General features: G+C 37.5%; 3 protein-coding genes across 5 annotated transcripts; all 3 read left to right on the forward strand.

The window, feature by feature from the left end:
- Nucleotides 1–951: 951 nt before the first annotated feature.
- On the forward strand, nt 952–6,700 carry LOC102304069 (protein mono-ADP-ribosyltransferase PARP11). 3 transcript variants are annotated; one of them, XM_014336137.2, is made up of 8 exons: nt 952–1,146; nt 1,402–1,526; nt 2,110–2,230; nt 2,414–2,489; nt 2,822–2,906; nt 3,189–3,316; nt 5,254–5,401; nt 5,486–6,700. In XM_014336137.2, the coding sequence occupies exons 1-8, from the start codon at nt 1,101–1,103 to the stop codon at nt 5,786–5,788; spliced, it is 1,032 nt and encodes a 343-aa protein (XP_014191623.1). In that variant the 5' UTR covers nt 952–1,100; the 3' UTR covers nt 5,789–6,700. The 3 variants fall into 3 exon arrangements, with proteins under 3 accessions (XP_014191623.1, XP_014191622.1, XP_005930338.1); XM_014336136.2 differs by having other exon boundaries at nt 953–1,146; nt 5,250–5,401; XM_005930276.3 differs by having other exon boundaries at nt 954–1,146; nt 2,822–2,894; nt 5,250–5,401.
- A 321-nt stretch (nt 6,701–7,021) lies between these two features.
- LOC102304586 (protein mono-ADP-ribosyltransferase PARP11) lies at nt 7,022–10,245 on the forward strand. Its single transcript, XM_042224190.1, has 7 exons — nt 7,022–7,141; nt 8,382–8,496; nt 8,581–8,650; nt 8,776–8,839; nt 8,965–9,098; nt 9,177–9,328; nt 9,427–10,245. Exons 1-7 carry the CDS (start codon nt 7,022–7,024, stop codon nt 9,714–9,716), a joined length of 945 nt encoding a protein of 314 aa, XP_042080124.1. The 3' UTR covers nt 9,717–10,245.
- A 2,164-nt stretch (nt 10,246–12,409) lies between these two features.
- Nucleotides 12,410–15,027, forward strand: LOC121815087 (protein mono-ADP-ribosyltransferase PARP11-like). Its single transcript, XM_042224173.1, has 7 exons — nt 12,410–13,423; nt 13,513–13,627; nt 13,712–13,781; nt 13,907–13,970; nt 14,096–14,229; nt 14,307–14,458; nt 14,557–15,027. Exons 1-7 carry the CDS (start codon nt 13,328–13,330, stop codon nt 14,844–14,846), a joined length of 921 nt encoding a protein of 306 aa, XP_042080107.1. The 5' UTR covers nt 12,410–13,327; the 3' UTR covers nt 14,847–15,027.
- Nucleotides 15,028–21,610: the final 6,583 nt, after the last annotated feature.

Genomic DNA, 21,610 nt, shown 5'->3' on the forward strand with positions numbered 1-21,610 from the left:
AATAAAATTATGCACGATTGTATATTATCGTAGAATAATGATAGTAGCGTATGTAAGCTATGTGTGTTTGGACCCAAACTTCTAGACGCCTTAATTAATCTGGATGCTACCCACTATATAAACTGCCTAGGGTACCATATGATTATCAACATCGACACAGGTTTTAGGAAATAATTTTATAACATGCAAATTCACACACATATATATATATGTGTGTAGTAGCTGGTCTGTACGTTGCCTGTACGTATATATGTTGTTGTTATGTTGTCTGTGTTATCGTCTTTACATAACTGCTAATCAAACAGTGACGTTAATAATGCCGGACTTTTTTCTCCTACAATGAATATGCAGCTTGAGGAAAAATAAGAAATATGTATTTATTATTCATTCCTCTGGTTTTATGAACAGGTTTTTGTTTTGGGGTTGTTGTTGTTTTGTGATCTGTGCCATCTACACAGTGATGTGTAATACACAAAATACATATCAGCGTTTTAATAGGTTAAATGAGCAAAGCGAACAAGCACCGCAGTCCGAAATGATAACAACGCTAATGTTTGTATTAATAGTAAAGTATTAATTATAAATTGGTTTTGTAGTGTAGTACGAGACAATCAGGTACCAAAAAAAAAACCTTTGCCGTCATTATTTAGCTTACATAATATCTAATGTATTTGTTTTATTGACTGCACTGAAAAACAAATAAGTCAAAAATGACAGGTTGAGCTAATTATTACCCCCGATTTTTAGATTATTACAGCGATTATTATTTTTTTAGGGGAGGGGGAGTAATGACTTCAGTAAGTAAGTTTCCATACAGTCCTCTTATTTTATTTTATTAACTTTTTTAACCGCGTGCGTAACTTTAAAACGCCTGAGCCGTATCACATTGCACCGGTAGTGCGCCTGTCAGGACAAACTCCGGGAAACAGTCCTGATTTCAAGGAGGGAGGAGTTACATGACGTCGACGCTTTGACGTGGAGTGTATGACGAACGGGGAAATAAAAGTAAACAACGCCTAGGATAACGAAAATGGTTTTTGGCGTTAGTCCCCCAAGCTTAGACGGAACCTGTGATTTTTCTGAGGCTTTGTTGATCATGTATGAAGGCTTTGTTTTCCGATAAGGACAGAGGCAGGCTGAAAACTGGTAAGACACCAGTAGAGTCGAGATGAGTCGGGTGCGGCATCCGCTAATGATAGCTTAGTTCAACATGGCAGTTTCCTGTATTGTATGAAATTGTTTACAGGATGTAATGCTCTCACGACCGTTGCTAAAAACAAGTCCTCAACGTCAGGACTGTCTGACGACCAAAACACCACCTTAGGCCCTCCCCCATACTTTCTTGTATTTTAGTTGCTATTTGCCTAAGTGTGTTGGCGTGTTTTCACTTATTAATTTCAGATTTAGCTATGTTAGCCATCAGATCGTCAGAGGAGGAGTCCACTGAGATTGAGGAGATGGACACCTCAGAGCCCAACTGGTGCTGGTTCTACTTGGCTGAGTGTGGAGTGTGGCATATGTTTGAGGTAGTTCACATGATACCACAACTTTATACACAATAGCAGACTTTGTAACTGGCTTTACTCTGTATGCCCAGCATATCGCCCCTCCTTTGGTCGTATTTTGCCAGACTCTGCAGGTTTTCATTCTCCCTTTTAGCTCATCAATACATTTATAGGAAAAAGAAAAACAAAGAAAAAAACATTGCCTTGGGTTGATTGTAGGGAGGCAAAAAAACTGGCCATCATGTGCCAGCAAACTGCCATTCTCATTTCCAAACACTACGTATGTGTTAAACTGCAATTAAAAGGAATTTAACAATGATGCATCAAAAATCCATGAACACATTTAAAATGTGTTTTTCTGGTTTATCAGTTTCTGACAGCGAGTTACACTCAGCTGTCTTATTTATCCCACCAGTAGCTCAAACCTCCAAATATATATGTATCGATTTACAAGACAAGCTTTAAGTCAAACCAAAGAATTGATGTTTTTTCAGATAAATTTTAAGCCTTTGACCTAAATAAAGAATCAACTCTCTTAACTAACTGTTAATTAACTGATTGGCTGGTTAACCCTTTTTTTTTTTCCCTTTTATTTCCCTGTCAGATTGATCCCAGTGCAGCCTGCTCTGTGACCAGCGCTCAGATTGAGCAGTGCTACAACAGGAACCAGCGTGGTGTGATGGAGTTTTACACAGCCAAGTACACATACAGACTGGACTTCTCAGGTGAAAACTCATGAGTTAATTAAAGTAATTCTAAAGGTACTTTATCCAGGCTGAGAGTGTTAAAGCTTTTTTAAAGGAAATCCCGTCGCATCAGTTCTATTGAGGATAAGTTAGTTTTTCTGTTGTTTATTTTGTTAAAGAAATTGCACATGAACACCTAATTGTCATTAAATCCCCAAACAGTCATGCGACAGATAAATGTTACAACAGGAAAGCAACGGCCGATCAAACGCTCCCTCCACTCTGCAACTGGATTTAGGTAAGATTTGATGGTTTGAGTGTACATCCAGAGAGCCTTTTTATAATTTGGTTTTATTTACTTGCTATCATGGAAAAGTTATGTTAAAGGGGTTTAAGAAGACCATGTATTAAATGGAAGTTTAGGGGTCAAGCATCTCCTGTCCTTAAAATCCTGGAAATGAAAGTAACAAAAGAAAAGAGAACAATTGCCTTTTTCCCTCCTTTTTTTCGTTTTTCTTTTTTTTTTGCAAGCGTTGAATTATTTTTGTGTGAGCATAAAGCAAACACATCCATTCTCATTCTGATGCAGTGATTGGTTTACTGACTCTTCTCCTTTGCTGATCCTCCCAGGTTTATTTGTGATAATCTCGCCTTGCCTGTTCCCTGTCACTGGGAAAGAATAAACACAGATGAGCCCTATCAAGTGAGTACAGAAGTACGGAAACACATCTTATTGTTCCACTTAGCTTCGTTCACACATTTTTAGTATTGAGACGATACCTTTATGTTCTTTTGATTTCTGATGTAAAAATAGTGGCAGACTGGTCAAAACTTTTAGACAGGTGTGCATGTGATTGTATGCGGTGTTTTGTCAGTCCAGAAGTTCCCAACTTTGTTCAGTCTGAGGTCAAACATTTGCAAATGAGAGAGAAAAAGAGGAATATGAAACATACTGCAGAAAAGGGTAGAGCTGTGTGAGTGTTTCTTGCCTTTGCAGCTCATCCAGCTTGGCAGAGACACATATGAATTTAAAGAAGTAGCCAGACTGTATGAAAGAACAATGGATCATCCAATTAAATCCATCCAGAGGATCCAGAACCTGGATTTATGGGAGTTCTTCTGCAGGTAGAATATTATTTTCTACATTTTTGTGAGGAAAAATGTTTCCTTGTATATACTGCCTTAATTACACTTAAATTGCACTCCATTAGTGAAACTGGGAAAATTGTAAATTCTAGTTTTCCCAAACTTCCAATAAAGATGCTGGCTTTTTTCTTAGCATAAATTAAAGAATTGAACCGAATTCCATGAATCCACCCCTTTCAGCCGATGTCTTCTTCAAGCTCGTCTCCTGTGCACAATGTGCACTTGTTTCTAGATCATTTCATGGAAATTGCCAGTATGCATCTGTAATTCACACTGGATCACCTGCACTGTGTCAAAAAGGCATCTCTTCAACTTGAATGTAATTTAATTTTCATTTTATAAAGGAAAACAAAGTCTCTTGAATAGGGCAAAGGAAGTAAAACTCCTGCTTTTACAGTGCTGGCTGTGTGGGCGTGCAGTGGCATGTTGGCAACCGCTACAGTTCAGGGTGTTTGTGCCAAATTTTTTCTCAAAAATGCCCCAGAAATGTAATGCCAGTTTGACCCCGTGGGATGCGGTTGAACAAATTAATTCACTAAAAGGCGTTGGTTTATACATATACCTCTGAAAACGCTTTGTGATTGGGAGGTTTCTGAGCTGGCTGCTCATTCCGGCCTCCTGAAAAGGCAGAGGACTTTTTTTTTTTTTTTTTTTTTTTTTTGATAATAACCATTCAGCGGAACTGGAACCTTATCCACTTCAAAGCCCACGTTTGTACATATTTCTTATAAATTGTTAGATTAAACTTACCTGCATTGCATTATATTCACCTCGTGGGGAATCCACGAGGTGAATATAATGCAAGGTGACTGGGTCAGAAACAAAAGCTGTTTTCAGTCTTTTTCACTTGCTAGCACATCCTAACCTGTCAACACACAATAAATTACTATACTGTTGTTGTTATTATTGTTGTTCTTATTGTAAAAATATATGTGTTGAATTTTGTATTCATAAACATCCAACACTTTAAACACCTTAAACATATGGCAGTAAGAAAGCACTAAGAACACAAGACATTCAAAAAACAAATAAAAAAATAATTAAAAAAATAATAATATTAATAATACTAAAGGAAATTAAAAACAATATAAAATAAAATACAAAAAAAAAGTACAGGATAGTCTATACTGTATACATTCCCAAATTTAGTTGCATATTTTCATTGCTTCACTCTCTCTCCAGTTCCTCAACGTGCCCAGTCTTTAATAGCTCCAGAAAAATCAAATAATTCTGATGATCTTTTCCTAACCACATAGGTCAGTTTCTATTATTGTTCTCATATTGTTATTGTTTTAATGGTACTTATATTGCACCTTTCTGCTTAAAATAGTACTTTACAAGTGTCGTTCACCCATTCACACATACATTCATACACTTCTTTTATCTATACCTTAGCCCTTTCTCACATTCACACTGCAACTGATGTATCAGGGTCAACTCGGGGTTTGGTGTCTTGCCCGAAGATAATTCAGCATGAAAACTGTAGGAGTCAAGGATAAACCAACTGGCCTTCCAAGTCTGTAGACAATGCGCTCTACCACCTGAGCCACAAGTGCTAGAGACTAGGGGCATTGGTGCAAGGTATTCATCTTCACAGCTGACAGCCCACAGCCATTTCCAAACTGTTTAATGCGTTTGAATTTAATTGAAGTTTGCTTTCTGCACTGTGTACAAGTGGTCCAAGCAGGCCTTCCAGGAAATGATCTAAAAATAGCAGCAGTACTGGAAGTGATATAGAGGTGCACAAGGTGAAAATCCTGAATTGCATAGATGGGGCAAAATTTAAATTGGGTATGATTTTTGCTCTTCATGGGAAAAGTTGCTGAACTTTTCACTGATCAAACTTTGTACAGTCATGCAGTATCAAAGTCATTATTTGTTTTATGTTGTCATTCCTTGGTGCTGCTCTAAGGAAGAAAACACAGTTGCGAAAAGTCAAGCGAACACTGGATATTGAGGAACGAATGCTGTTTCATGGCACGGGACACAGCAATATACAAGCTATATGTACATTTAACTTTGACTGGCGGCTCACAGGAAGCCATGGCGATGTCTATGGCAAAGGTAGATCTTTTATGTTGTATCATGAAAGACTTTGCTACTCTCCTTTTGTCCAGTTTTAACATTGTGCTCTTGTCTTTCCTGCAGGGAGCTACTTTGCCCGCGATGCCAAATATTCCAGTAAATTCTGTCACACCACAGGGAAACACAACACGACCTTACAGAGACATGGACTCGCACCACCGATATTTGCGAGTGAGCCGCCTTATAAGACCATGTTCCTGGCCAGAGTGCTTGTTGGAGAATACACAGTTGGTCATCCAATGTACTGCAGACCACCCTCTAAGGATGCCAGTTTCACCAACTTCTATGACAGTTGTGTGGATGATATGGCCAATCCAAAGATCTATGTCATTTTTGACAGTAATCAGATTTATCCAGAGTATCTGATTGAGTTCTACTGATGCCTAAGAAAATGATGCCAACTTTTTTTTTTTAATAAAGGCTGGAAAAGCTAGGATATGAAATTAGATGACAGGATAATTGATTTCCATGACTGAATGGAGCATGGGTCATCTAAGTGCCTTTGAAGAAGTTGGTAAGACAGTAAGGACTTTGTGTCAAATTGTATACTGTACAGCATACATAATTGGACCCAGAAGTTAGAACGTTTCCATGACTTCAAAAGATGCTAACTGAAGACAGTCTTTGTGCTGTTTTTATCTTTAATCCTGAGTCTATGCTTGCTTACTGAATATGTGTGCACATTTGCTTAGATAAAATAAGAGTGGTGCTTGCAGCCTGTAGATCATAGGCAATATCCGACCACCGGCTCCATCACTCCCTCTACTTCCACAGTGCCATACATATGCTTCTTTATAAATCCAAGAACATGCTCTGCTCACTCATTTTGCACCATGTTCTGAAAATCTGTGTCTAGTAGTACCATGTATTATATAAGCATGGATTTTTGTTCATGTTTTTGTCATAAAAACGCTCCTACCTCTGCATTTTTTTATCTTGCACTTTCCATGAAAGGTTTTGTAATTGTGTCATATTGACATAAACATGTAAAATGTGTGATGTCGTCCCTGAGCAATTCGTTTCTGTTCATCTTTTCTGACCGCTGAATTTCATTGGGGTTTTCAACCAAGTTCGTCTGTCCATCAGTTTTCTAAATTATTTTGGGTCTGTCACATTCATAACAGAGAAGCAATCAATCATTCATACTCACATCCACATGTATGGCCAAACTAGGATCACAAATTAGCCTAAGATATATAATACATTGCCAAAAGTATTCACCCAGCAGTGCAGATATTGAATTAAGGCGTTCCAATCACTTTCATGGCCACAGGTTTGTAAAATCCAGCACCTAGGCGTGCAGACTGCTTCTACAAACATTTGTGAAAGAATGGGTCAATCTCAGGAGATCAGTGAATTCCAGTGTGGTACTGTGATAGGATGCCACATTTGCAACAAATCCAGTCATGAAATTTTCTCATTACTAAATATTCCATAGTCAACTGTTATTGGTAACAGCAACTGGTAACATCAGCAACTTAGCCACAAAGTCTTAGGCCACATAAAATCCCACAGCAGATTTAGCTGATGCTGAGGGGCATAGTGCCGCAGAGGTTGTCAACTTTCTGCAGAGTTGATCACCACAGACCTCCAAACTTCATGGCCTTCAGATTGGCTCAGAAACTCAGCATAGAGAGCTTCATGGAATGGATTTCCATGGCCGAGCTGCTGCGGTGGTTGCCAGGAGAACGGTACTTGTCTGACCTCACTGTGCCAAGTGTAAAGTTTGTTTGAGGAGGAATGATGCTGTGGGGTTGTTTTTCAGGAGTTGGTTCGCCCCCTTAGTTCCAGTGAAAGGAACTCATAATGCTTCAGCATACCAAGCCAAGACATTTTGAACAATGTCATGCTCCCAACTTCGTGTGAACAGTTTGGGGATGGCCCCTTCCTGTTCCAACATGGCTGTGCACAAAGAAAGGTCCATAAAGACATGAATGAGGGAGTGTGGTGTAGAAGAATGTGACTGGCCTGCACTGAGTCCTGACCTCAGCCTGATAGAACACCTTTGGAATGAATTAGAGCAGAGACTGTGAGCCAGGCCTTCCCGCTACTTCCTTGCTACAAAGGCACAGGGACGCCCCAGGCAGGATAAACCCTATTGCTGTGAGGTGATAGCACTGCATCACCGTGTTGCCTCCAATGAAGTTAATTTTTAAAATTGTAACAATTCAACATTGAATTTAATTTCCAAGTCATCTGGGTTTGATGTTAAAACCTGAGTAACGCAGGTTTATTTTTGCACTTTGTATAATTTTAAAAACAAAACAAAAAAATGTGCTCAGCACACTTGTTGTACTGTAATGTAAAATTACTTTTTCTGTGTGCATTTGTTCAATTAATTGTATGACCATGTTTGTATGTGTTTTCGACCTGCACAAGGTGATGCCACAAGGTGGTGCACTTGTGGTACTTTGAGTTTATTTATATTAAATGTATGGGGGGGAAACATCTTACAGCTATGCGTGTGTTAAGCTATACTTGTCTGTAATTTGCATGTCACAATTAATACATTTTTCAATTTAAACACATAAAATAATTATTGTAGCCCATCTTTCAGGTTAGAAGACTGAAAACAAATTATATTGTGCATGTAATGTCACATGATCTACTTTGCCTTCTAGGGCTATGTAGAAGGTGTGTCTATGAATGAGATTTGACTCATGAGGAGTCAGAAACACCAGTAGTTAAGTCATAGAGAGGAAGCAGGTTAATTTTTCAGCTTTTTCTGTGATATAATCAGTTACATTTCTGACAACAAGAAACAGCAACAAAAGATGTTGGAAAATACATTAGTGGAATATATGGATACATCTGACACCCCTTGGTGCTGGTATTACCTTGCTGACTGTGGACAGTGGCACCAGTTTGAGGTAATTTGTGTATTTCTTTAGATCACATTATCTGGTTCCATAATGTCAAGTAACGCTTATGTTTCTAGTGTCTTGTCCCTTTTCTGTAGGATGATCCCGATCTCCCCTTTAGCAGTGAGGCTGTTGAAAATTTTTACCTGAAAAACTCCAAGGCTGTTTTAAACACATCATCTTTCAGTTACAGGGGCCAGATTGATTTCTCTGGTAATTTTTGTGCATTTTCATGCTCACAGTCTTCATTCACACATTAAGAACTTGGCTCAGATTAATACATGTGTTTTTGTGCAGCGATGCTACTGACAGACCTCACCACAGGGAGGCAAAAAAGAATCAGGAGAAGCTACAACACAGAAAAAAGGTAAACAAGAAATGTACATTCTCAATTGTAACAGCAGTGAGGTTTACAAGTTAGTGTCAGTATAGTTTCTATCAAAATGAAAGTGAAAGTTTCAGCACAATGGAAACTTAACTCTCCTCCTGCAGGTGTTCCTGTTTCAGCCTCGCTCCTGTTTTCTGGGAATCGTTTGATCCGGAATCGCCATACCAGGTGACAAAAATGTTGCTTAATGTCCAAAATATCTACAGCTAGAGCACAAATATACAATACAGTTAGAAGCATAGATTAAAACCGCAGATATTTCAGCAATAACTGATTTCTGATACTTTTTAAAGTTAATCCCTCTGAGTGAGCACTCCCCCGAGTATTGGACAGTGAAACATTATGTAAAGACCGATGGGCTGTTGGACAGAACCATTCTGTCAATCAACAGGATACAGAATTTGGATCTTTGGGAATTATATTGCAGGTAAGTTAAGTTTTACACTATGTTTTTTGTTAATAATTTCTTTTCATTATTACCATTATTTTTATATTTGCATCAAAGGAAAAAGAAACAGCTGATGAGGATTCAAGGCATCAAAGAAATTCAAGAGAGACGACTCTTTCATGGGACTGATATTAAAAATGTGGATTATATTTGCAAGTATAACTTTGATGTACGGTTAGCTGGACAGCATGGCAACAGATATGGCAAAGGTAAGTTCATTGTTTTGTGCAAAAATGAATTTCTAACTCTTTACCATTTCTTCTGTCTTTTTTCTTCTCAGCTGATCTAAGTTTCTTTTTTTACGTAGGAATTTATTTTGCCAAACATGCAGCATTAGCCGACAAATACAGTAAGAGCAGCTTGGAACCACTGCCAGTTTATGGCGGGAAAAGACAACTTGTACACTCTAAAATTATATTTTTGGCTCGGGTGATGACTGGAAATCCAATTGCTGGAGAACCTGATTTTCAAAAACCCGATCATGAGAATCCCGAAAACTTGCATGACAGCTGTGTTGATGTTGTCAATCATCCTAGAATTTTTGTCATTTTTGATCCAAATCAAATATATCCAGAGTATTTGATTCAGTACAGCTGAGCGCAACATGTGCAAGATCAACATGGCTACCTCAAACAGTACATTTCAAGCACAACTCCTGATGGCTTCGATGAAGTTTTTACAGCATTTTTACTACATTTTAAACATTTTTAGAAAAATTTCCAGTAAACTAGGTCGTTTTCAGCAAGATAATCTGTCAGCAAAGTTATCGTTACATTTCCTTACTTTGGATCAGAGGTACTAATAAAAATGAGTTTACTTACCAGGTGCTACTGCTTAGTATTAGAATAGTTGAATATAATACTTGTGGTCATGTAATGTAAATTCCCATCTAATTTATTTCTATTTAATTTAGTAATAATATAGCTTCATAAATAAATAAATACGTCAGCAGAACCAAATCAAAGTCTGCATGTGTGTTTATTCCTGTTCTAATGTTTATGTTTGTATTTGTGCTGGACATAACATTCACACGCATTTTAAAATAACATGTGCGAAATCAAATTCTAAGCTCATGTAGCTTATTGTTGTTCATCTGTTTTACATACAGTGGGGCAAAAAAGTATTTAGTCAGCCACCGATTGTGCAAGTTCCCCCACTTAAAATGATGACAGAGGTCAGTAATTTGCACCAGAGGTACACTTCAACTGTGAGAGACAGAATGTGAAAAAAAAATCCATGAATTCACATGGTAGGATTTGTAAAGAATTTATTCGTAAATCAGGGTGGAAAATAAGTATTTGGTCACCTCAAACAAGGAAAATCTCTGGCTCTCACAGACCTGTAACGTCTTCTGTAAGAAGCTTTTCTGTCCCCCACTCGTTACCTGTATGAATGGCACCTGTTTGAACTCATCATCTGTATAAAAGACACCTGTCCACAGCCTCAAACAGTCAGACTCCAAACTCCGCCATGGCCAAGACCAAAGAGCTTTCGAAGGACACCAGGAAAAGTATTGTAGACCTGCACCAGACTGGGAAGAGTGAATCTACAATAGGCAAGCAGCTTGGTGTGAAAAAATCAACTGTGGGAGCAATCATCAGAAAATGGAAGACATACAAGACCACTGATAATCTCCCTCGATCTGGGGCTCCACGCAAGAGTTGTATTTTTGTTATTGACCAAATACTTATTTTCCACCCTGATTTACGAATAAATTCTTTACAAATCCTACCATGTGGATTCATGGATTTTTTTTTCACATTCTGTCTCTCACAGTTGAAGTGTACCTCTGGTGCAAATTACTGACCTCTGTCATCATTTTAGGTGGGGGAACTTGCACAATCGGTGGCTGACTAAATACTTTTTTGCCCCACTGTATATGTGGACAGAAAGCTTTCATGGGGCTCTGTGAAGGATGTGGAAAAACAACGTATGATTCAGTTACTTTAGAAGCATCTTTATCAGCAATAACCTGAAATAATAATTTTCTGTTTGATTCCGTCAGTCTTTCACATAAGAAATTGAAATTGTGAAGAGATTTTGACCTACTCTTCTTTACAGAGTTCCTTCACTTTTTGAGGTTTGTGAGCAGTTATTTATGTTCAGCTCTCATAAGGTCACGACACAGTATTTCATTCACGTTGAGTTCTGGTCTTTGACTAGACCACTGGAAAACCGTTATTCTTTTCTCTTTTTTAGCCAGTCTGTTGTAGATTTGGCTTGGCTTGGGATTGTAGTGTTGCACTTACCCAGTTTTGGCCAGGCTTTAGTTGGCAGACAGATGGCCTCAGATTTCACTCTAGTACACTTTGGTATACAGAGGATTGAATGGGAATTGCAAGGCTCCCATACACTGTATTTACAAAATAAGCCCATCACCCCTTCCCCTCCAGTTAGTATGAGGTTTTTGTATAGATATGTTTTCACCAATCTCACCCTCATGTTGTTGGGATAGACTCCAGCTGAAGTGGATTGATGGATTGGTGTTTTCAACAAATATTGCTGTGCAATATTGCGAAACATCTCCATTTCGGTCTAATCTGTTCAAAGGACATTGTTGCAGAGGTTTTGTGGCTTGTTCAGAAAAAACCTCCAAACAAACCATACTGTTCAGTCTTTTTCTAAATGTACTGTCATGTAATTATCAGTGTTGGGCAAGTTACTTTGAAAAAGTAATTAATTATAGTTACTAGTTACTTAAACATAACTGAGTTAGTAACTGAGTTACAATATTCTAAAAGTAATTAATTACTTGAAAAGTAACTATTGTGTTACTTTTTTTAAAAATTAACCCTCTGGGGTCCAGGGTATAATTGGCCATTTTTAACTACTTTTGATTTTCCTCTACATTTCACCTTTAAAAACTATTTACTTTGCCTTGTTTGGTATCATTGTTTTCAGCACAACCTCACGTGTCTGAATTTACAGTTATGTTTTCATTTTGACATACTGTATTAACAAATTGATCTAAAATCAGACAAAAAACATAAAACCAAGTAGAAAAGTTTTTTTCATCATGACCCTGATGAAGGCCACAAGCCGAAACCGTTGGTCAATTATTAAGTTGTTCATCTTCCCTCAAGTGATGCTGGAGTTCCTACTTTGTGATCCCTTTTTTAAATAACCATTTCAAACTATTTACAGAACAATCAGCTCTTCTGAATTCAATAAGATGCCACACAAATTATTTGTACCACTCCAAAAAATAATTTCTGTCCACTATAAAGAAGAACATCACAGCCTCTTAATGCTTCAGCATACCAAGACATTTTGAACAATGACATGCTCCCAACTTTGTGTGAACAGTTAGGGGATGGTCCCTTCCTGTTCCAACATGGCTGTGCACCAGTGCACAAAGAAAGGTCCATAAAAACATAGATGAGAGAGTGTGGTGTAGAAGAATGTGACTGGCCTGCACTGAGTCCTGACCTCAGCCTGATAGAACACCTTTGGAATGAATTAGAGCAGAGACTGTGAGCCAGGCCTTCCCGCCGCATCCTTGCCACAAAGGCACAGGGACGCCCCAGGCAGGATAAACCCTATTGCTGTGAGGTGATAGCACTGCATCACCGTGTTGCCTCCAATGAAGTTAATTTTAAAAATTGTAACAATTCAACATTGAATTTAATTTCCAAGTCATCTGGGTTTGATGTTAAAACCTGAATAACGCAGGTTTATTTTTGCACTTTGTGTAATTAAAAAAAAATGTGCTCAGCACACTGTTGTTGTACTGTAATGTAAAATTATTTTTTTGTGTGCATTTGTTCAATTAATTGTATGACCATGTTTGTATGTGTTTTCGACCTGCACAAGGTGATGCCACAAGGTGGTGCACTTGTGGTACTTTGAGTTTATTTATATTAAATGTATGGGGGGGAAACATCTTACAGCTATGCGTGTGTTAAGCTATACTTGTCTGTAATTTGCATGTCACAATTAATAAATTTTTCAATTTAAACACATAAAATAATTATTGTAGCCCATCTTTCAGGTTAGAAGACTGAAAACAAATTATATTGTGCATGTAATGTCACATGATCTACTTTGCCTTCTAGGGCTATGTAGAAGGTGTGTCTATGAATGAGATTTGACTCATGAGGAGTCAGAAACACCAGTAGTTAAGTCATAGAGAGGAAGCAGGTTAATTTTTCAGCTTTTTCTGTGATATAATCAGTTACATTTCTGACAACAAGAAACAGCAACAAAAGATGTTGGAAAATACATTAGTGGAATATATGGATACATCTGACACCCCTTGGTGCTGGTATTACCTTGCTGACTGTGGACAGTGGCACCAGTTTGAGGTAATTTGTGTATTTCTTTAGATCACATTATCTGGTTCCATAATGTCAAGTAACGCTTATGTTTCTAGTGTCTTGTCCCTTTTCTGTAGGATGACCCCGATCTCCCCTTTAGCAGTGAGGCTGTTGAAAATTTTTACCTGAAAAACTCCAAGGCTGTTTTAAACACATCATCTTTCAGTTACAGGGGCCAGATTGATTTCTCTGGTAATTTTTGTGCATTTTCATGCTCACAGTCTTCATTCACACATTAAGAACTTGGCTCAGATTAATACATGTGTTTTTGTGCAGCGATGCTACTGACAGACCTCACCACAGGGAGGCAAAAAAGAATCAGGAGAAGCTACAACACAGAAAAAAGGTAAACAAGAAATGTACATTCTCAATTGTAACAGCAGTGAGGTTTACAAGTTAGTGTCAGTATAGTTTCTATCAAAATGAAAGTGAAAGTTTCAGCACAATGGAAACTTAACTCTCCTCCCGCAGGTGTTCCTGTTTCAGCCTCGCTCCTGTTTTCTGGGAATCGTTTGATCCGGAATCGCCATACCAGGTGACAAAAATGTTACTTAATGTCCAAAATATCTACAGCTAGAGCACAAATATACAATACAGTTAGAAGCATAGATTAAAACCGCAGATATTTCAGCAATAACTGATTTCTGATACTTTTTAAAGTTAATCCCTCTGAGTGAGCACTCCCCCGAGTATTGGACAGTGAAACATTATGTAAAGACCGATGGGCTGTTGGACAGAACCATTCTGTCAATCAACAGGATACAGAATTTGGATCTTTGGGAATTATATTGCAGGTAAGTTAAGTTTTACACTATGTTTTTTGTTAATAATTTCTTTTCATTATTACCATTATTTTTATATTTGCATAAAGGAAAAAGAAACAGCTGATGAGGATTCAAGGCATCAAAGAAATTCAAGAGAAACAACTCTTTCATGGGACTGATATTAAAAATGTGGATTATATTTGCAAGTATAACTTTGATGTACGGTTAGCTGGACAACATGCCCACGTATTTGGCAAAGGTAAGTTCATTGTTTTGTGCAAATCTGAATTTCTAACTCTTTACCATTTCTTCTGTCTTTTTTCTTCTCAGCTGATCTAAGTTTCTTTTTTTACGTAGGAATTTATTTTGCCAAACATGCAGCATTAGCCGACGTATACAGTAAGAGCAGCTTGGAACCACTGCCAGTTTATGGTGGGAAAGCACAACTTGTACACTCTAAAATTATATTTTTGGCTCGGGTGATGACTGGAAATCCAATTGCTGGAGAACCTGATTTTCAAAAACCCGATCATGAGAATCCCGAAAACTTGCATGACAGCTGTGTTGATGTTGTCAATCATCCTAGAATTTTTGTCATTTTTGATCCAAATCAAATATATCCAGAGTATTTGATTCAGTACAGCTGAGCGCAACATGTGCAAGATCAACATGGCTACCTCAAACAGTACATTTCAAGCACAACTCCTGATGGCTTCGATGAAGTTTTTACAGCATTTGTACTACATTTTAAACATTTTTAGAAAAGTTTCCAGTAAACTAGGTCGTTTTCAGCAAGATAATCTGTCAGCAAAGTTATCGTTACATTTCCTTACTTTGGATCAGAAGTACAATAAAAATGAGTTTACTTACCAGGTGCTACTGCTTAGTATTAGAATAGTTGAATATAATACTTGTGGTCATGTAATGTAAATTCCCATCTAATTTATTTCTATTTAATTTAGTAATAATATAGCTTCATAAATAAATAAATACGTCAGCAGAACCAAATCAAAGTCTGCATGTGTGTTTATTCCTGTTCTAATGTTTATGTTTGTATTTGTGCTGGACATAACATTCACACGCATTTTAAAATAACATGTGCGAGGTTAAGGAAATCAAATTCTAAGCTCATATAGCTTATTGTTGTTCATCTTTTTTACATATATGTGGACAAAAAGCTTTCATGGGGCTCTGTGCAGGATGTGGAAAAACAACGTTTGATTCAGTTACTTTAGAAGCATCTTTATCAGCAATAACCTGAAATAATAATTTTCTGTTTGATTCCGTCAGTCTTTCACATAAGAAATTGAAATTGTGAAGAGATTTTGACCTACTCTTCTTTACAGAGTTCCTTCACTTTTTGAGGTTTGTGAGCAGTTATTTATGTTCAGCTCTCATAAGGTCACGACACAGTATTTCATTCACGTTGAGTTCTGGTCTTTGACTAGACCACTGGAAAACCGTTATTCTTTTCTCTTTTTTAGCCAGTCTGTTGTAGATTTGGCTTGGCTTGGGATTGTAGTTTGCACTTACCCAATTTTGGCCAGGCTTTATTGGCGACAGATGGCCTCAATTTCACTCTAGTACACTTTGGTATACAGAGATAATGGGATGCAAGGCTCCCATAACTGATATACTTAAAATAAGCCCAAATCATCACCCCTCCCCCTCCATGCTTAACAGTTAATATGAGGTGTTTGTATTGATATGTTTTCACCAATCTCACCCTCATGTTGTTGGGATAGACTCCAGCCCCCCTTGGATAAGCTGAAATGGATGGATGGATTGGTGTTGTCAACAAATATTGCTGTGCAATATTGCTAAACAACTCCATTTCGGTCTCATCTGTTCAAAGGACTTTGTTACAGAGGTCTTGTGGCTTGTTCAGAAACAACTCCAAATAAACCATACTGTTCAGTCTTTTTCTAAATGTACTGTCATGTAATTATACAAAAAATGTCTCATTCTAGGAGCTTTTTTATTTTACGACATCAGAAAAGTTAATCAACTATTGAGATTTTAAATATTTTCATGCTATAAACACAGTAACCTACACACAGATATTCATTTTGTGAGATTTTGCCAGCTGTGCATGTTGAGAACCAAACCTGCACAATCAATAAATATCACAGAGAACATCTGTGCCCATCTGCCCCAGCAATAAAACAGCATTAAGCACAAAATCTTCCTTATGTGAAAGAACTCACCATTACATGTGCTATAATATTTCTAAATTGGTACAGTTAAGGCTACGAAACGCGTGTTCATTATAGAAGTTTCTGTTTCACCACAAAACAGAAACTTCACTTGAAAACCTGTTTCACGTGTATGGTTATATTTTTATAACCATGTATGTCACAACAGGCATTTTCCATTCACACCCAAAGCAAATACTCCCCCATACCAACAAGAAGTCTCAATGAAATAAAATATAAACGGCCATGCCCCCACTCACTACACACACCCCTTTGTTTAACACGTGCTTAAAATGATTGGCTGTAGTTTACCGAAACTGTCAGGAGAGGTTGCTGTTGATACAGTTTTCATTCATTCTTGGCACAGGTCAGCATCAGTTGGTCTGCATTAGATGTATCAGTTTGTCTTGGCAATTTATTTTTACTATTATAAGTGGAAAGAACATTAACTGAATTACCAGATTTAGATTTACAGTTTTAAGGTACTTAACTTTTCATTTTATGCAACTTTATCCTCCCGTTCCACTGCATTTATTTGCAAAATTGGGCTGCTAGTTAGTTAGTTAGGATTTTTTGATGTAATTCAGACCTTTGGTTTCCAACATTTCTGACTTGTGCCCCTTTAAAGATCTGACATATCTGCGAGTTTCTAATAGCCACACAAAAGAGGTTACTAGAAAGAGATATTATACTGTACATCAAACACAGGGATCACATTTTATGCAGAACAAGTGTTTTATATTCTCTTAAGTCTTCAATAAAGTTTTTCTTAAATCTTTTTAAATAGGTTTCTGTAATAGTAATCCATCAGTATGTGCAAGATCTTTAATCAAAATGTTATTTTTTAATGCTAAATCTTAAAAAAACAATGTAATTAACTATTTAATAACAGTAAACAATATTTTTTATTATTATTTCATTTTTTGATTAAGATGTCAAATTACAGTTATACTGAACAAAAAATGTGTTAGCGTTTTAATGATTTATGGCAGGAAAGTACAACTTGTTGACATTATTGCACATGTTTTTAAGAAATGGTGATGAAATTCAGTTTGCTGATACACGATATAAGGAACTGCCCATGTGCCTTCCCCCTACTCCCATATGTTTGCTGCAGGTGAAGTGGAGATGGTCGAACCGTTTATCTGACCCTGCCTCATTTTCACACCCATAGTGTGGTTTTTAGTAGTTTAACAGTGTTTCCAGCTGTTGCTCCCAAAGTATCTGGCAATAATCGAACCTCCCGCACACACATGCAGCCCTCATGTGTGAATCCCTTTCATCTCCTGAAACACAAACAGTTTCTTACAGTTAATTGGCGGTTGAGTGTAAAGTACAGTAAGAAGCACAGATGGCCTTGACTAAATTAGACAGGGGCCGATTTGTCAGCTGTAGAGTCAGATTTTTAATTCTAGTGTGACATAAGAAGTGAAAGAATTTTTCATTTTTTGTTGAATAACATATGGGGAAAAAATAATTTTATATTGTTTGGTAAGTTTGTGTGGCTGTGCCCTGATTGGATGGACCTGTTTTCCAGAGCCAGGTCATCAGCGCTCATGAAACTATTTGACATGAATTAATTGGTCCTCTGGGTATGATGGACTCATTCAATCCAGCAGATGGTGTTTCAACACAAATGTCTTTCAGCACATAATGAGCACATACTTTATTCTGTGCTGATCTTTATCATAAAAATATGTCCTTCGCTTATGTATGAATGCAACTAAAAGTTAGACTAGGACTTGAAAAAAAATATGTCCTTACAGACTTATGCTAACTTGGAATGCACACTTTAAAATGTTAGAAACTAGGACTTTGAGTTCATTCAACTCAATAAGTGAGTCAAGTTTGATATCCTCTTAAATATTTACAGCTTGGTGTGCTCAGAGAGTCTGGCATGTGATTACAAAGTCTTTGATGTCTGCTTGATCAGATGATATCAACATGTTGAGTTTATGAAAAGACCAACTCTAATTAGTGGATCAGTATGTGTGCGTGTGTGTCAGTGACAGAGCGGGGAGACTGAGACTGTGGCACCATTCATTTCTAATGAAACCAAGAGTAGGTAACAGGGTTGAAGAGAAAATTACATTTCAGTTCTCAAATACTCAACATTGTTGAGAGTCTTCATGAGATGGAATAAATCCTGGAATGTGATACTTGATAATTCTATTTTGGGTCTTGGATGCTCTTAAAAAATAAAAAATTTAAAAAAAGCTTCATTTAGCTTCATTTTATTTTATTTATCACATTGACCTTTATCAGAATGTCAGAGATGGTGCCGGAGCTACCTGAGCTGGGGCATGTCATGGTCATGGTCATGCCATTAATAAAAAGGAGAGCTGATGCTGCCGTAGTGCAAGCCTCGGTCTGAGCAGCAATGATCCAGCTGGGAGTGAGTAAAACTCCACCTGCTGACTGACTGTCCAGTGTTCTCCTGGATGATCTACTCCCACAAAAAAAAAAAAAAAAAAAAAGTTGTTGCAATAGGAACTGTTTGCTCCTACTGTCCTGAGCATAGCATGAGGCAAACTGTGTACTTTAACTACATGAAGTCTGTTTATCTGTGGTTGTTGTCCAGTGCCGAAAGTAAAAGTGCTCATTATGTGGAGTGACGCTTGTCAGACTAACATATACATATTATTTATATACAAAATACACATGATATTAACTGATCATAATTATAAATGTATTCATGTATATCCTTTCAATGCTGCAGCTCCTAATGGTTTCATTGCATATACCATATAATACTGGATAGTATGGATAGTATGACTTATAACAACACAGTTTATCACCAACAGTAGACTAAAGCTTTAAAATATAAGTGCAGAAAATCAAACCAAAATATATTTGAGTAAAAGCAGATATTATAATCTGAAAATCCCTGAAATACGATCCCCCACCCCCCACCACTGCAAAGGAAGTGCTCAAAAGGGCCTGGACTGATTTAGCAGCTCCTAGGTCCAAACCAGATGGAAGCTAAGTACAGCCTGGAGAGGAGACACAAACTAATTAATTCAATACAAAGGTTAAAACTAGCATTTTTAATCAAACTCATGATTAAAATGTCATATCTGGCGTGGCAGCAACAAACATACATTACAGCTATGTTAAAAGTATTGTGTTTAGTGTTGTGTGGGCCACAGAAGGTTGGTCAGCAGGTTAGAAATGTGCAACTTCACGACAAGCATTATGTACAGAAATGTACAGAGGAAGCACAGAGTGGACACAGAGTCAATAAATATGAAGACTGAAGAGTAGAGGAGAGGTGCAGTGGGAGATCCCACAGCAGCAGGAGCCTGAAGCAGCATAACTGAGATAAGGGAGGAACAACTCCAAGAGGGTGCATGTCTCTTAAACTAGCAGTTTGTTACACAAGAGAAGACCCTGATGGCTGAACGCTGTTGATATATATCTTCATTCCTAATGCTATATGGTAATTCATGTATTCAGCTGCTGTTCATATGGCATTTTATATACCAGCATTCTGACATATAGTACTAACCTGTCACTTCTCAGAAGACTTGTGGAAGACTTATTACACTTCACACTAGTCTTGTCAAAACAGCTCTGTCTGTAATTAGTCTTGTCAGTTCTCTATTACATGTGCAAATCTAGTCTCGGGGGCTTGGTACGTACTTTGATGCTTGACTTAACACTCATATTTTGACTTCCTTTTTTAGGGGAAAGGTTTAGTGTTCTGGACAAATGTGTTTCTATAACATTTGTTGAGGCTGGATACAATGCAAACATTGGTAATAATTGTAAATTTCTTCTTCTGGTTAGGCTGTTTAAATCAAGAGACAGCATTCAGTTTGCGACAAGAAATACAAAGATCCATAGCTGCACAGAAACTGCATTCATGGTTTGTGTTTTGAGGTGCAAACAAATGTTGACTCTCCAAACAACATGTTTTAGTCAGAAGTTTACATACATTTATCATTTACATGAATGTCACAGTAATTTGGGGTTTTTATTGAATTCTTTGAGCTGTTCTTTTTCCAGGGTGTACAGCTTAGATCTTTGATGACTTCAAAAAAAAAACAAGAATTAGGTGCAAATGTTTAGATTTATTATGGATTTTCTGTAATCCACTCAAGGTCAAAAATATACAGGCATCCCCACTTATATTTAGTTTAATGCAAACTGCACCTCAACCAACCAATTTTGGCAGACATCAACAAGGTTCTGGAAATAGTAGCTGGATATGTGACCACTCTTCTTGGTCATTTTAATTGGTTGATTTCCTAACATAGTCCACACATTTTCAGTAGGGTTGAGTTTGGGACTTTCAAAGGCTATTCCAGAAGCTTAATGTCAGCCTGCTTTATCCATTCTATTCTACCATCACCGTGCTTGATAGTTGGTACCATATTGTCAGGTTTGAAAGCTGACCTTTAGCAACTGTGGCCAAACATGTGAGTCTTTGTGTGGCCTTACCATAAAACATTTCTTTAGAAAGCCTTTGGCTTGTCCATGTGGGCAGCTGCAAATTTCAGTCGAGCTCGAAGGTGTTGATTTTGGAGCAAGACCTTGTGTCTTGGTCAGCACACTCTCAGTCCACAGCGATGTAAAACTCACTTCAATGTGGACAGGGACACTGGTGTTCCAGCAGTTTCCAGTTCATGGCAGGCTTTGGTTAAGATGTTCAGGAACCTCTCATCTGATGGGTGACAGTTTCTGTCTTCTTCCAGACCTTAATAAAATAGTGACACATACAAATATTCACACACAGTGGTTTAAACTGATAATCTTGGAATCTGCAGCTGATTAGAAATGGTTCCTAGAGCCATTTCCGCCCTGTAAAAATCTACAAATTTCCTTAGCTTTTCACCGAGTTCCTTAGACTTTCTCAATGTTCTGAGTGTTGGTCATTCCAATGAGTGCTATCAAGCAAATGCTTTTAATTCTGGCAAAGAGTAACTACCAGTTGTAGTCAATCTTGATCTTTAACATTTAGTTAATAAGCCTTATAATTTTAAAAGATATTGTAGAACCTTCCGTACCACTTATCAAAAGATTTTATTGCATGTATTTGAGCTTGTATGTACATTTGACCCTGTGTGGATTCCAAATTCCAAAAAATGTAATCTTGTTCACCCTTTTTTATTGTGAAAAATGAATGCTGTATAATCGATCCACCCTGGTTCTAGGGTGAGTTTATGTATCCTTGTGACCACAGACTTCTGTCTGAAATTTATGCTTTTGACTCT

This window comes from Haplochromis burtoni, unplaced genomic scaffold (genome assembly GCF_018398535.1).
Source record: "Haplochromis burtoni strain Fernald_Lab_line unplaced genomic scaffold, NCSU_Asbu1 Contig_131, whole genome shotgun sequence".
Taxonomy (NCBI): Eukaryota; Metazoa; Chordata; class Actinopteri; order Cichliformes; family Cichlidae; genus Haplochromis; species Haplochromis burtoni.

Excerpts from the sequence above, each read along its gene's own strand:
- LOC121815087 (XM_042224173.1), top strand. The coding sequence starts at position 13,328 with ATGTTGGAAAATACATTAGTGGAATATATGGATACATCTGACACCCCT. Across the intron at positions 13,424-13,512 it reads GACAGTGGCACCAGTTTGAG|GATGACCCCGATCTCCCCTT; the intron begins GTAATTTGTGTA and ends CCTTTTCTGTAG. Across the intron at positions 13,971-14,095 it reads ATCCGGAATCGCCATACCAG|TTAATCCCTCTGAGTGAGCA; the intron begins GTGACAAAAATG and ends TACTTTTTAAAG.
- LOC102304586 (XM_042224190.1), top strand. The coding sequence starts at position 7,022 with ATGGCCTTCAGATTGGCTCAGAAACTCAGCATAGAGAGCTTCATGGAA. Across the intron at positions 8,651-8,775 it reads AGCTACAACACAGAAAAAAG|GTGTTCCTGTTTCAGCCTCG; the intron begins GTAAACAAGAAA and ends CTCCTCCTGCAG. Across the intron at positions 8,840-8,964 it reads ATCCGGAATCGCCATACCAG|TTAATCCCTCTGAGTGAGCA; the intron begins GTGACAAAAATG and ends TACTTTTTAAAG.
- LOC102304069 (XM_014336136.2), top strand. The coding sequence starts at position 1,101 with ATGAAGGCTTTGTTTTCCGATAAGGACAGAGGCAGGCTGAAAACTG. Across the intron at positions 1,527-2,109 it reads GAGTGTGGCATATGTTTGAG|ATTGATCCCAGTGCAGCCTG; the intron begins GTAGTTCACATG and ends TTTCCCTGTCAG. Across the intron at positions 2,907-3,188 it reads CCTATCAAGTGAGTACAGAA|CTCATCCAGCTTGGCAGAGA; the intron begins GTACGGAAACAC and ends TTGCCTTTGCAG.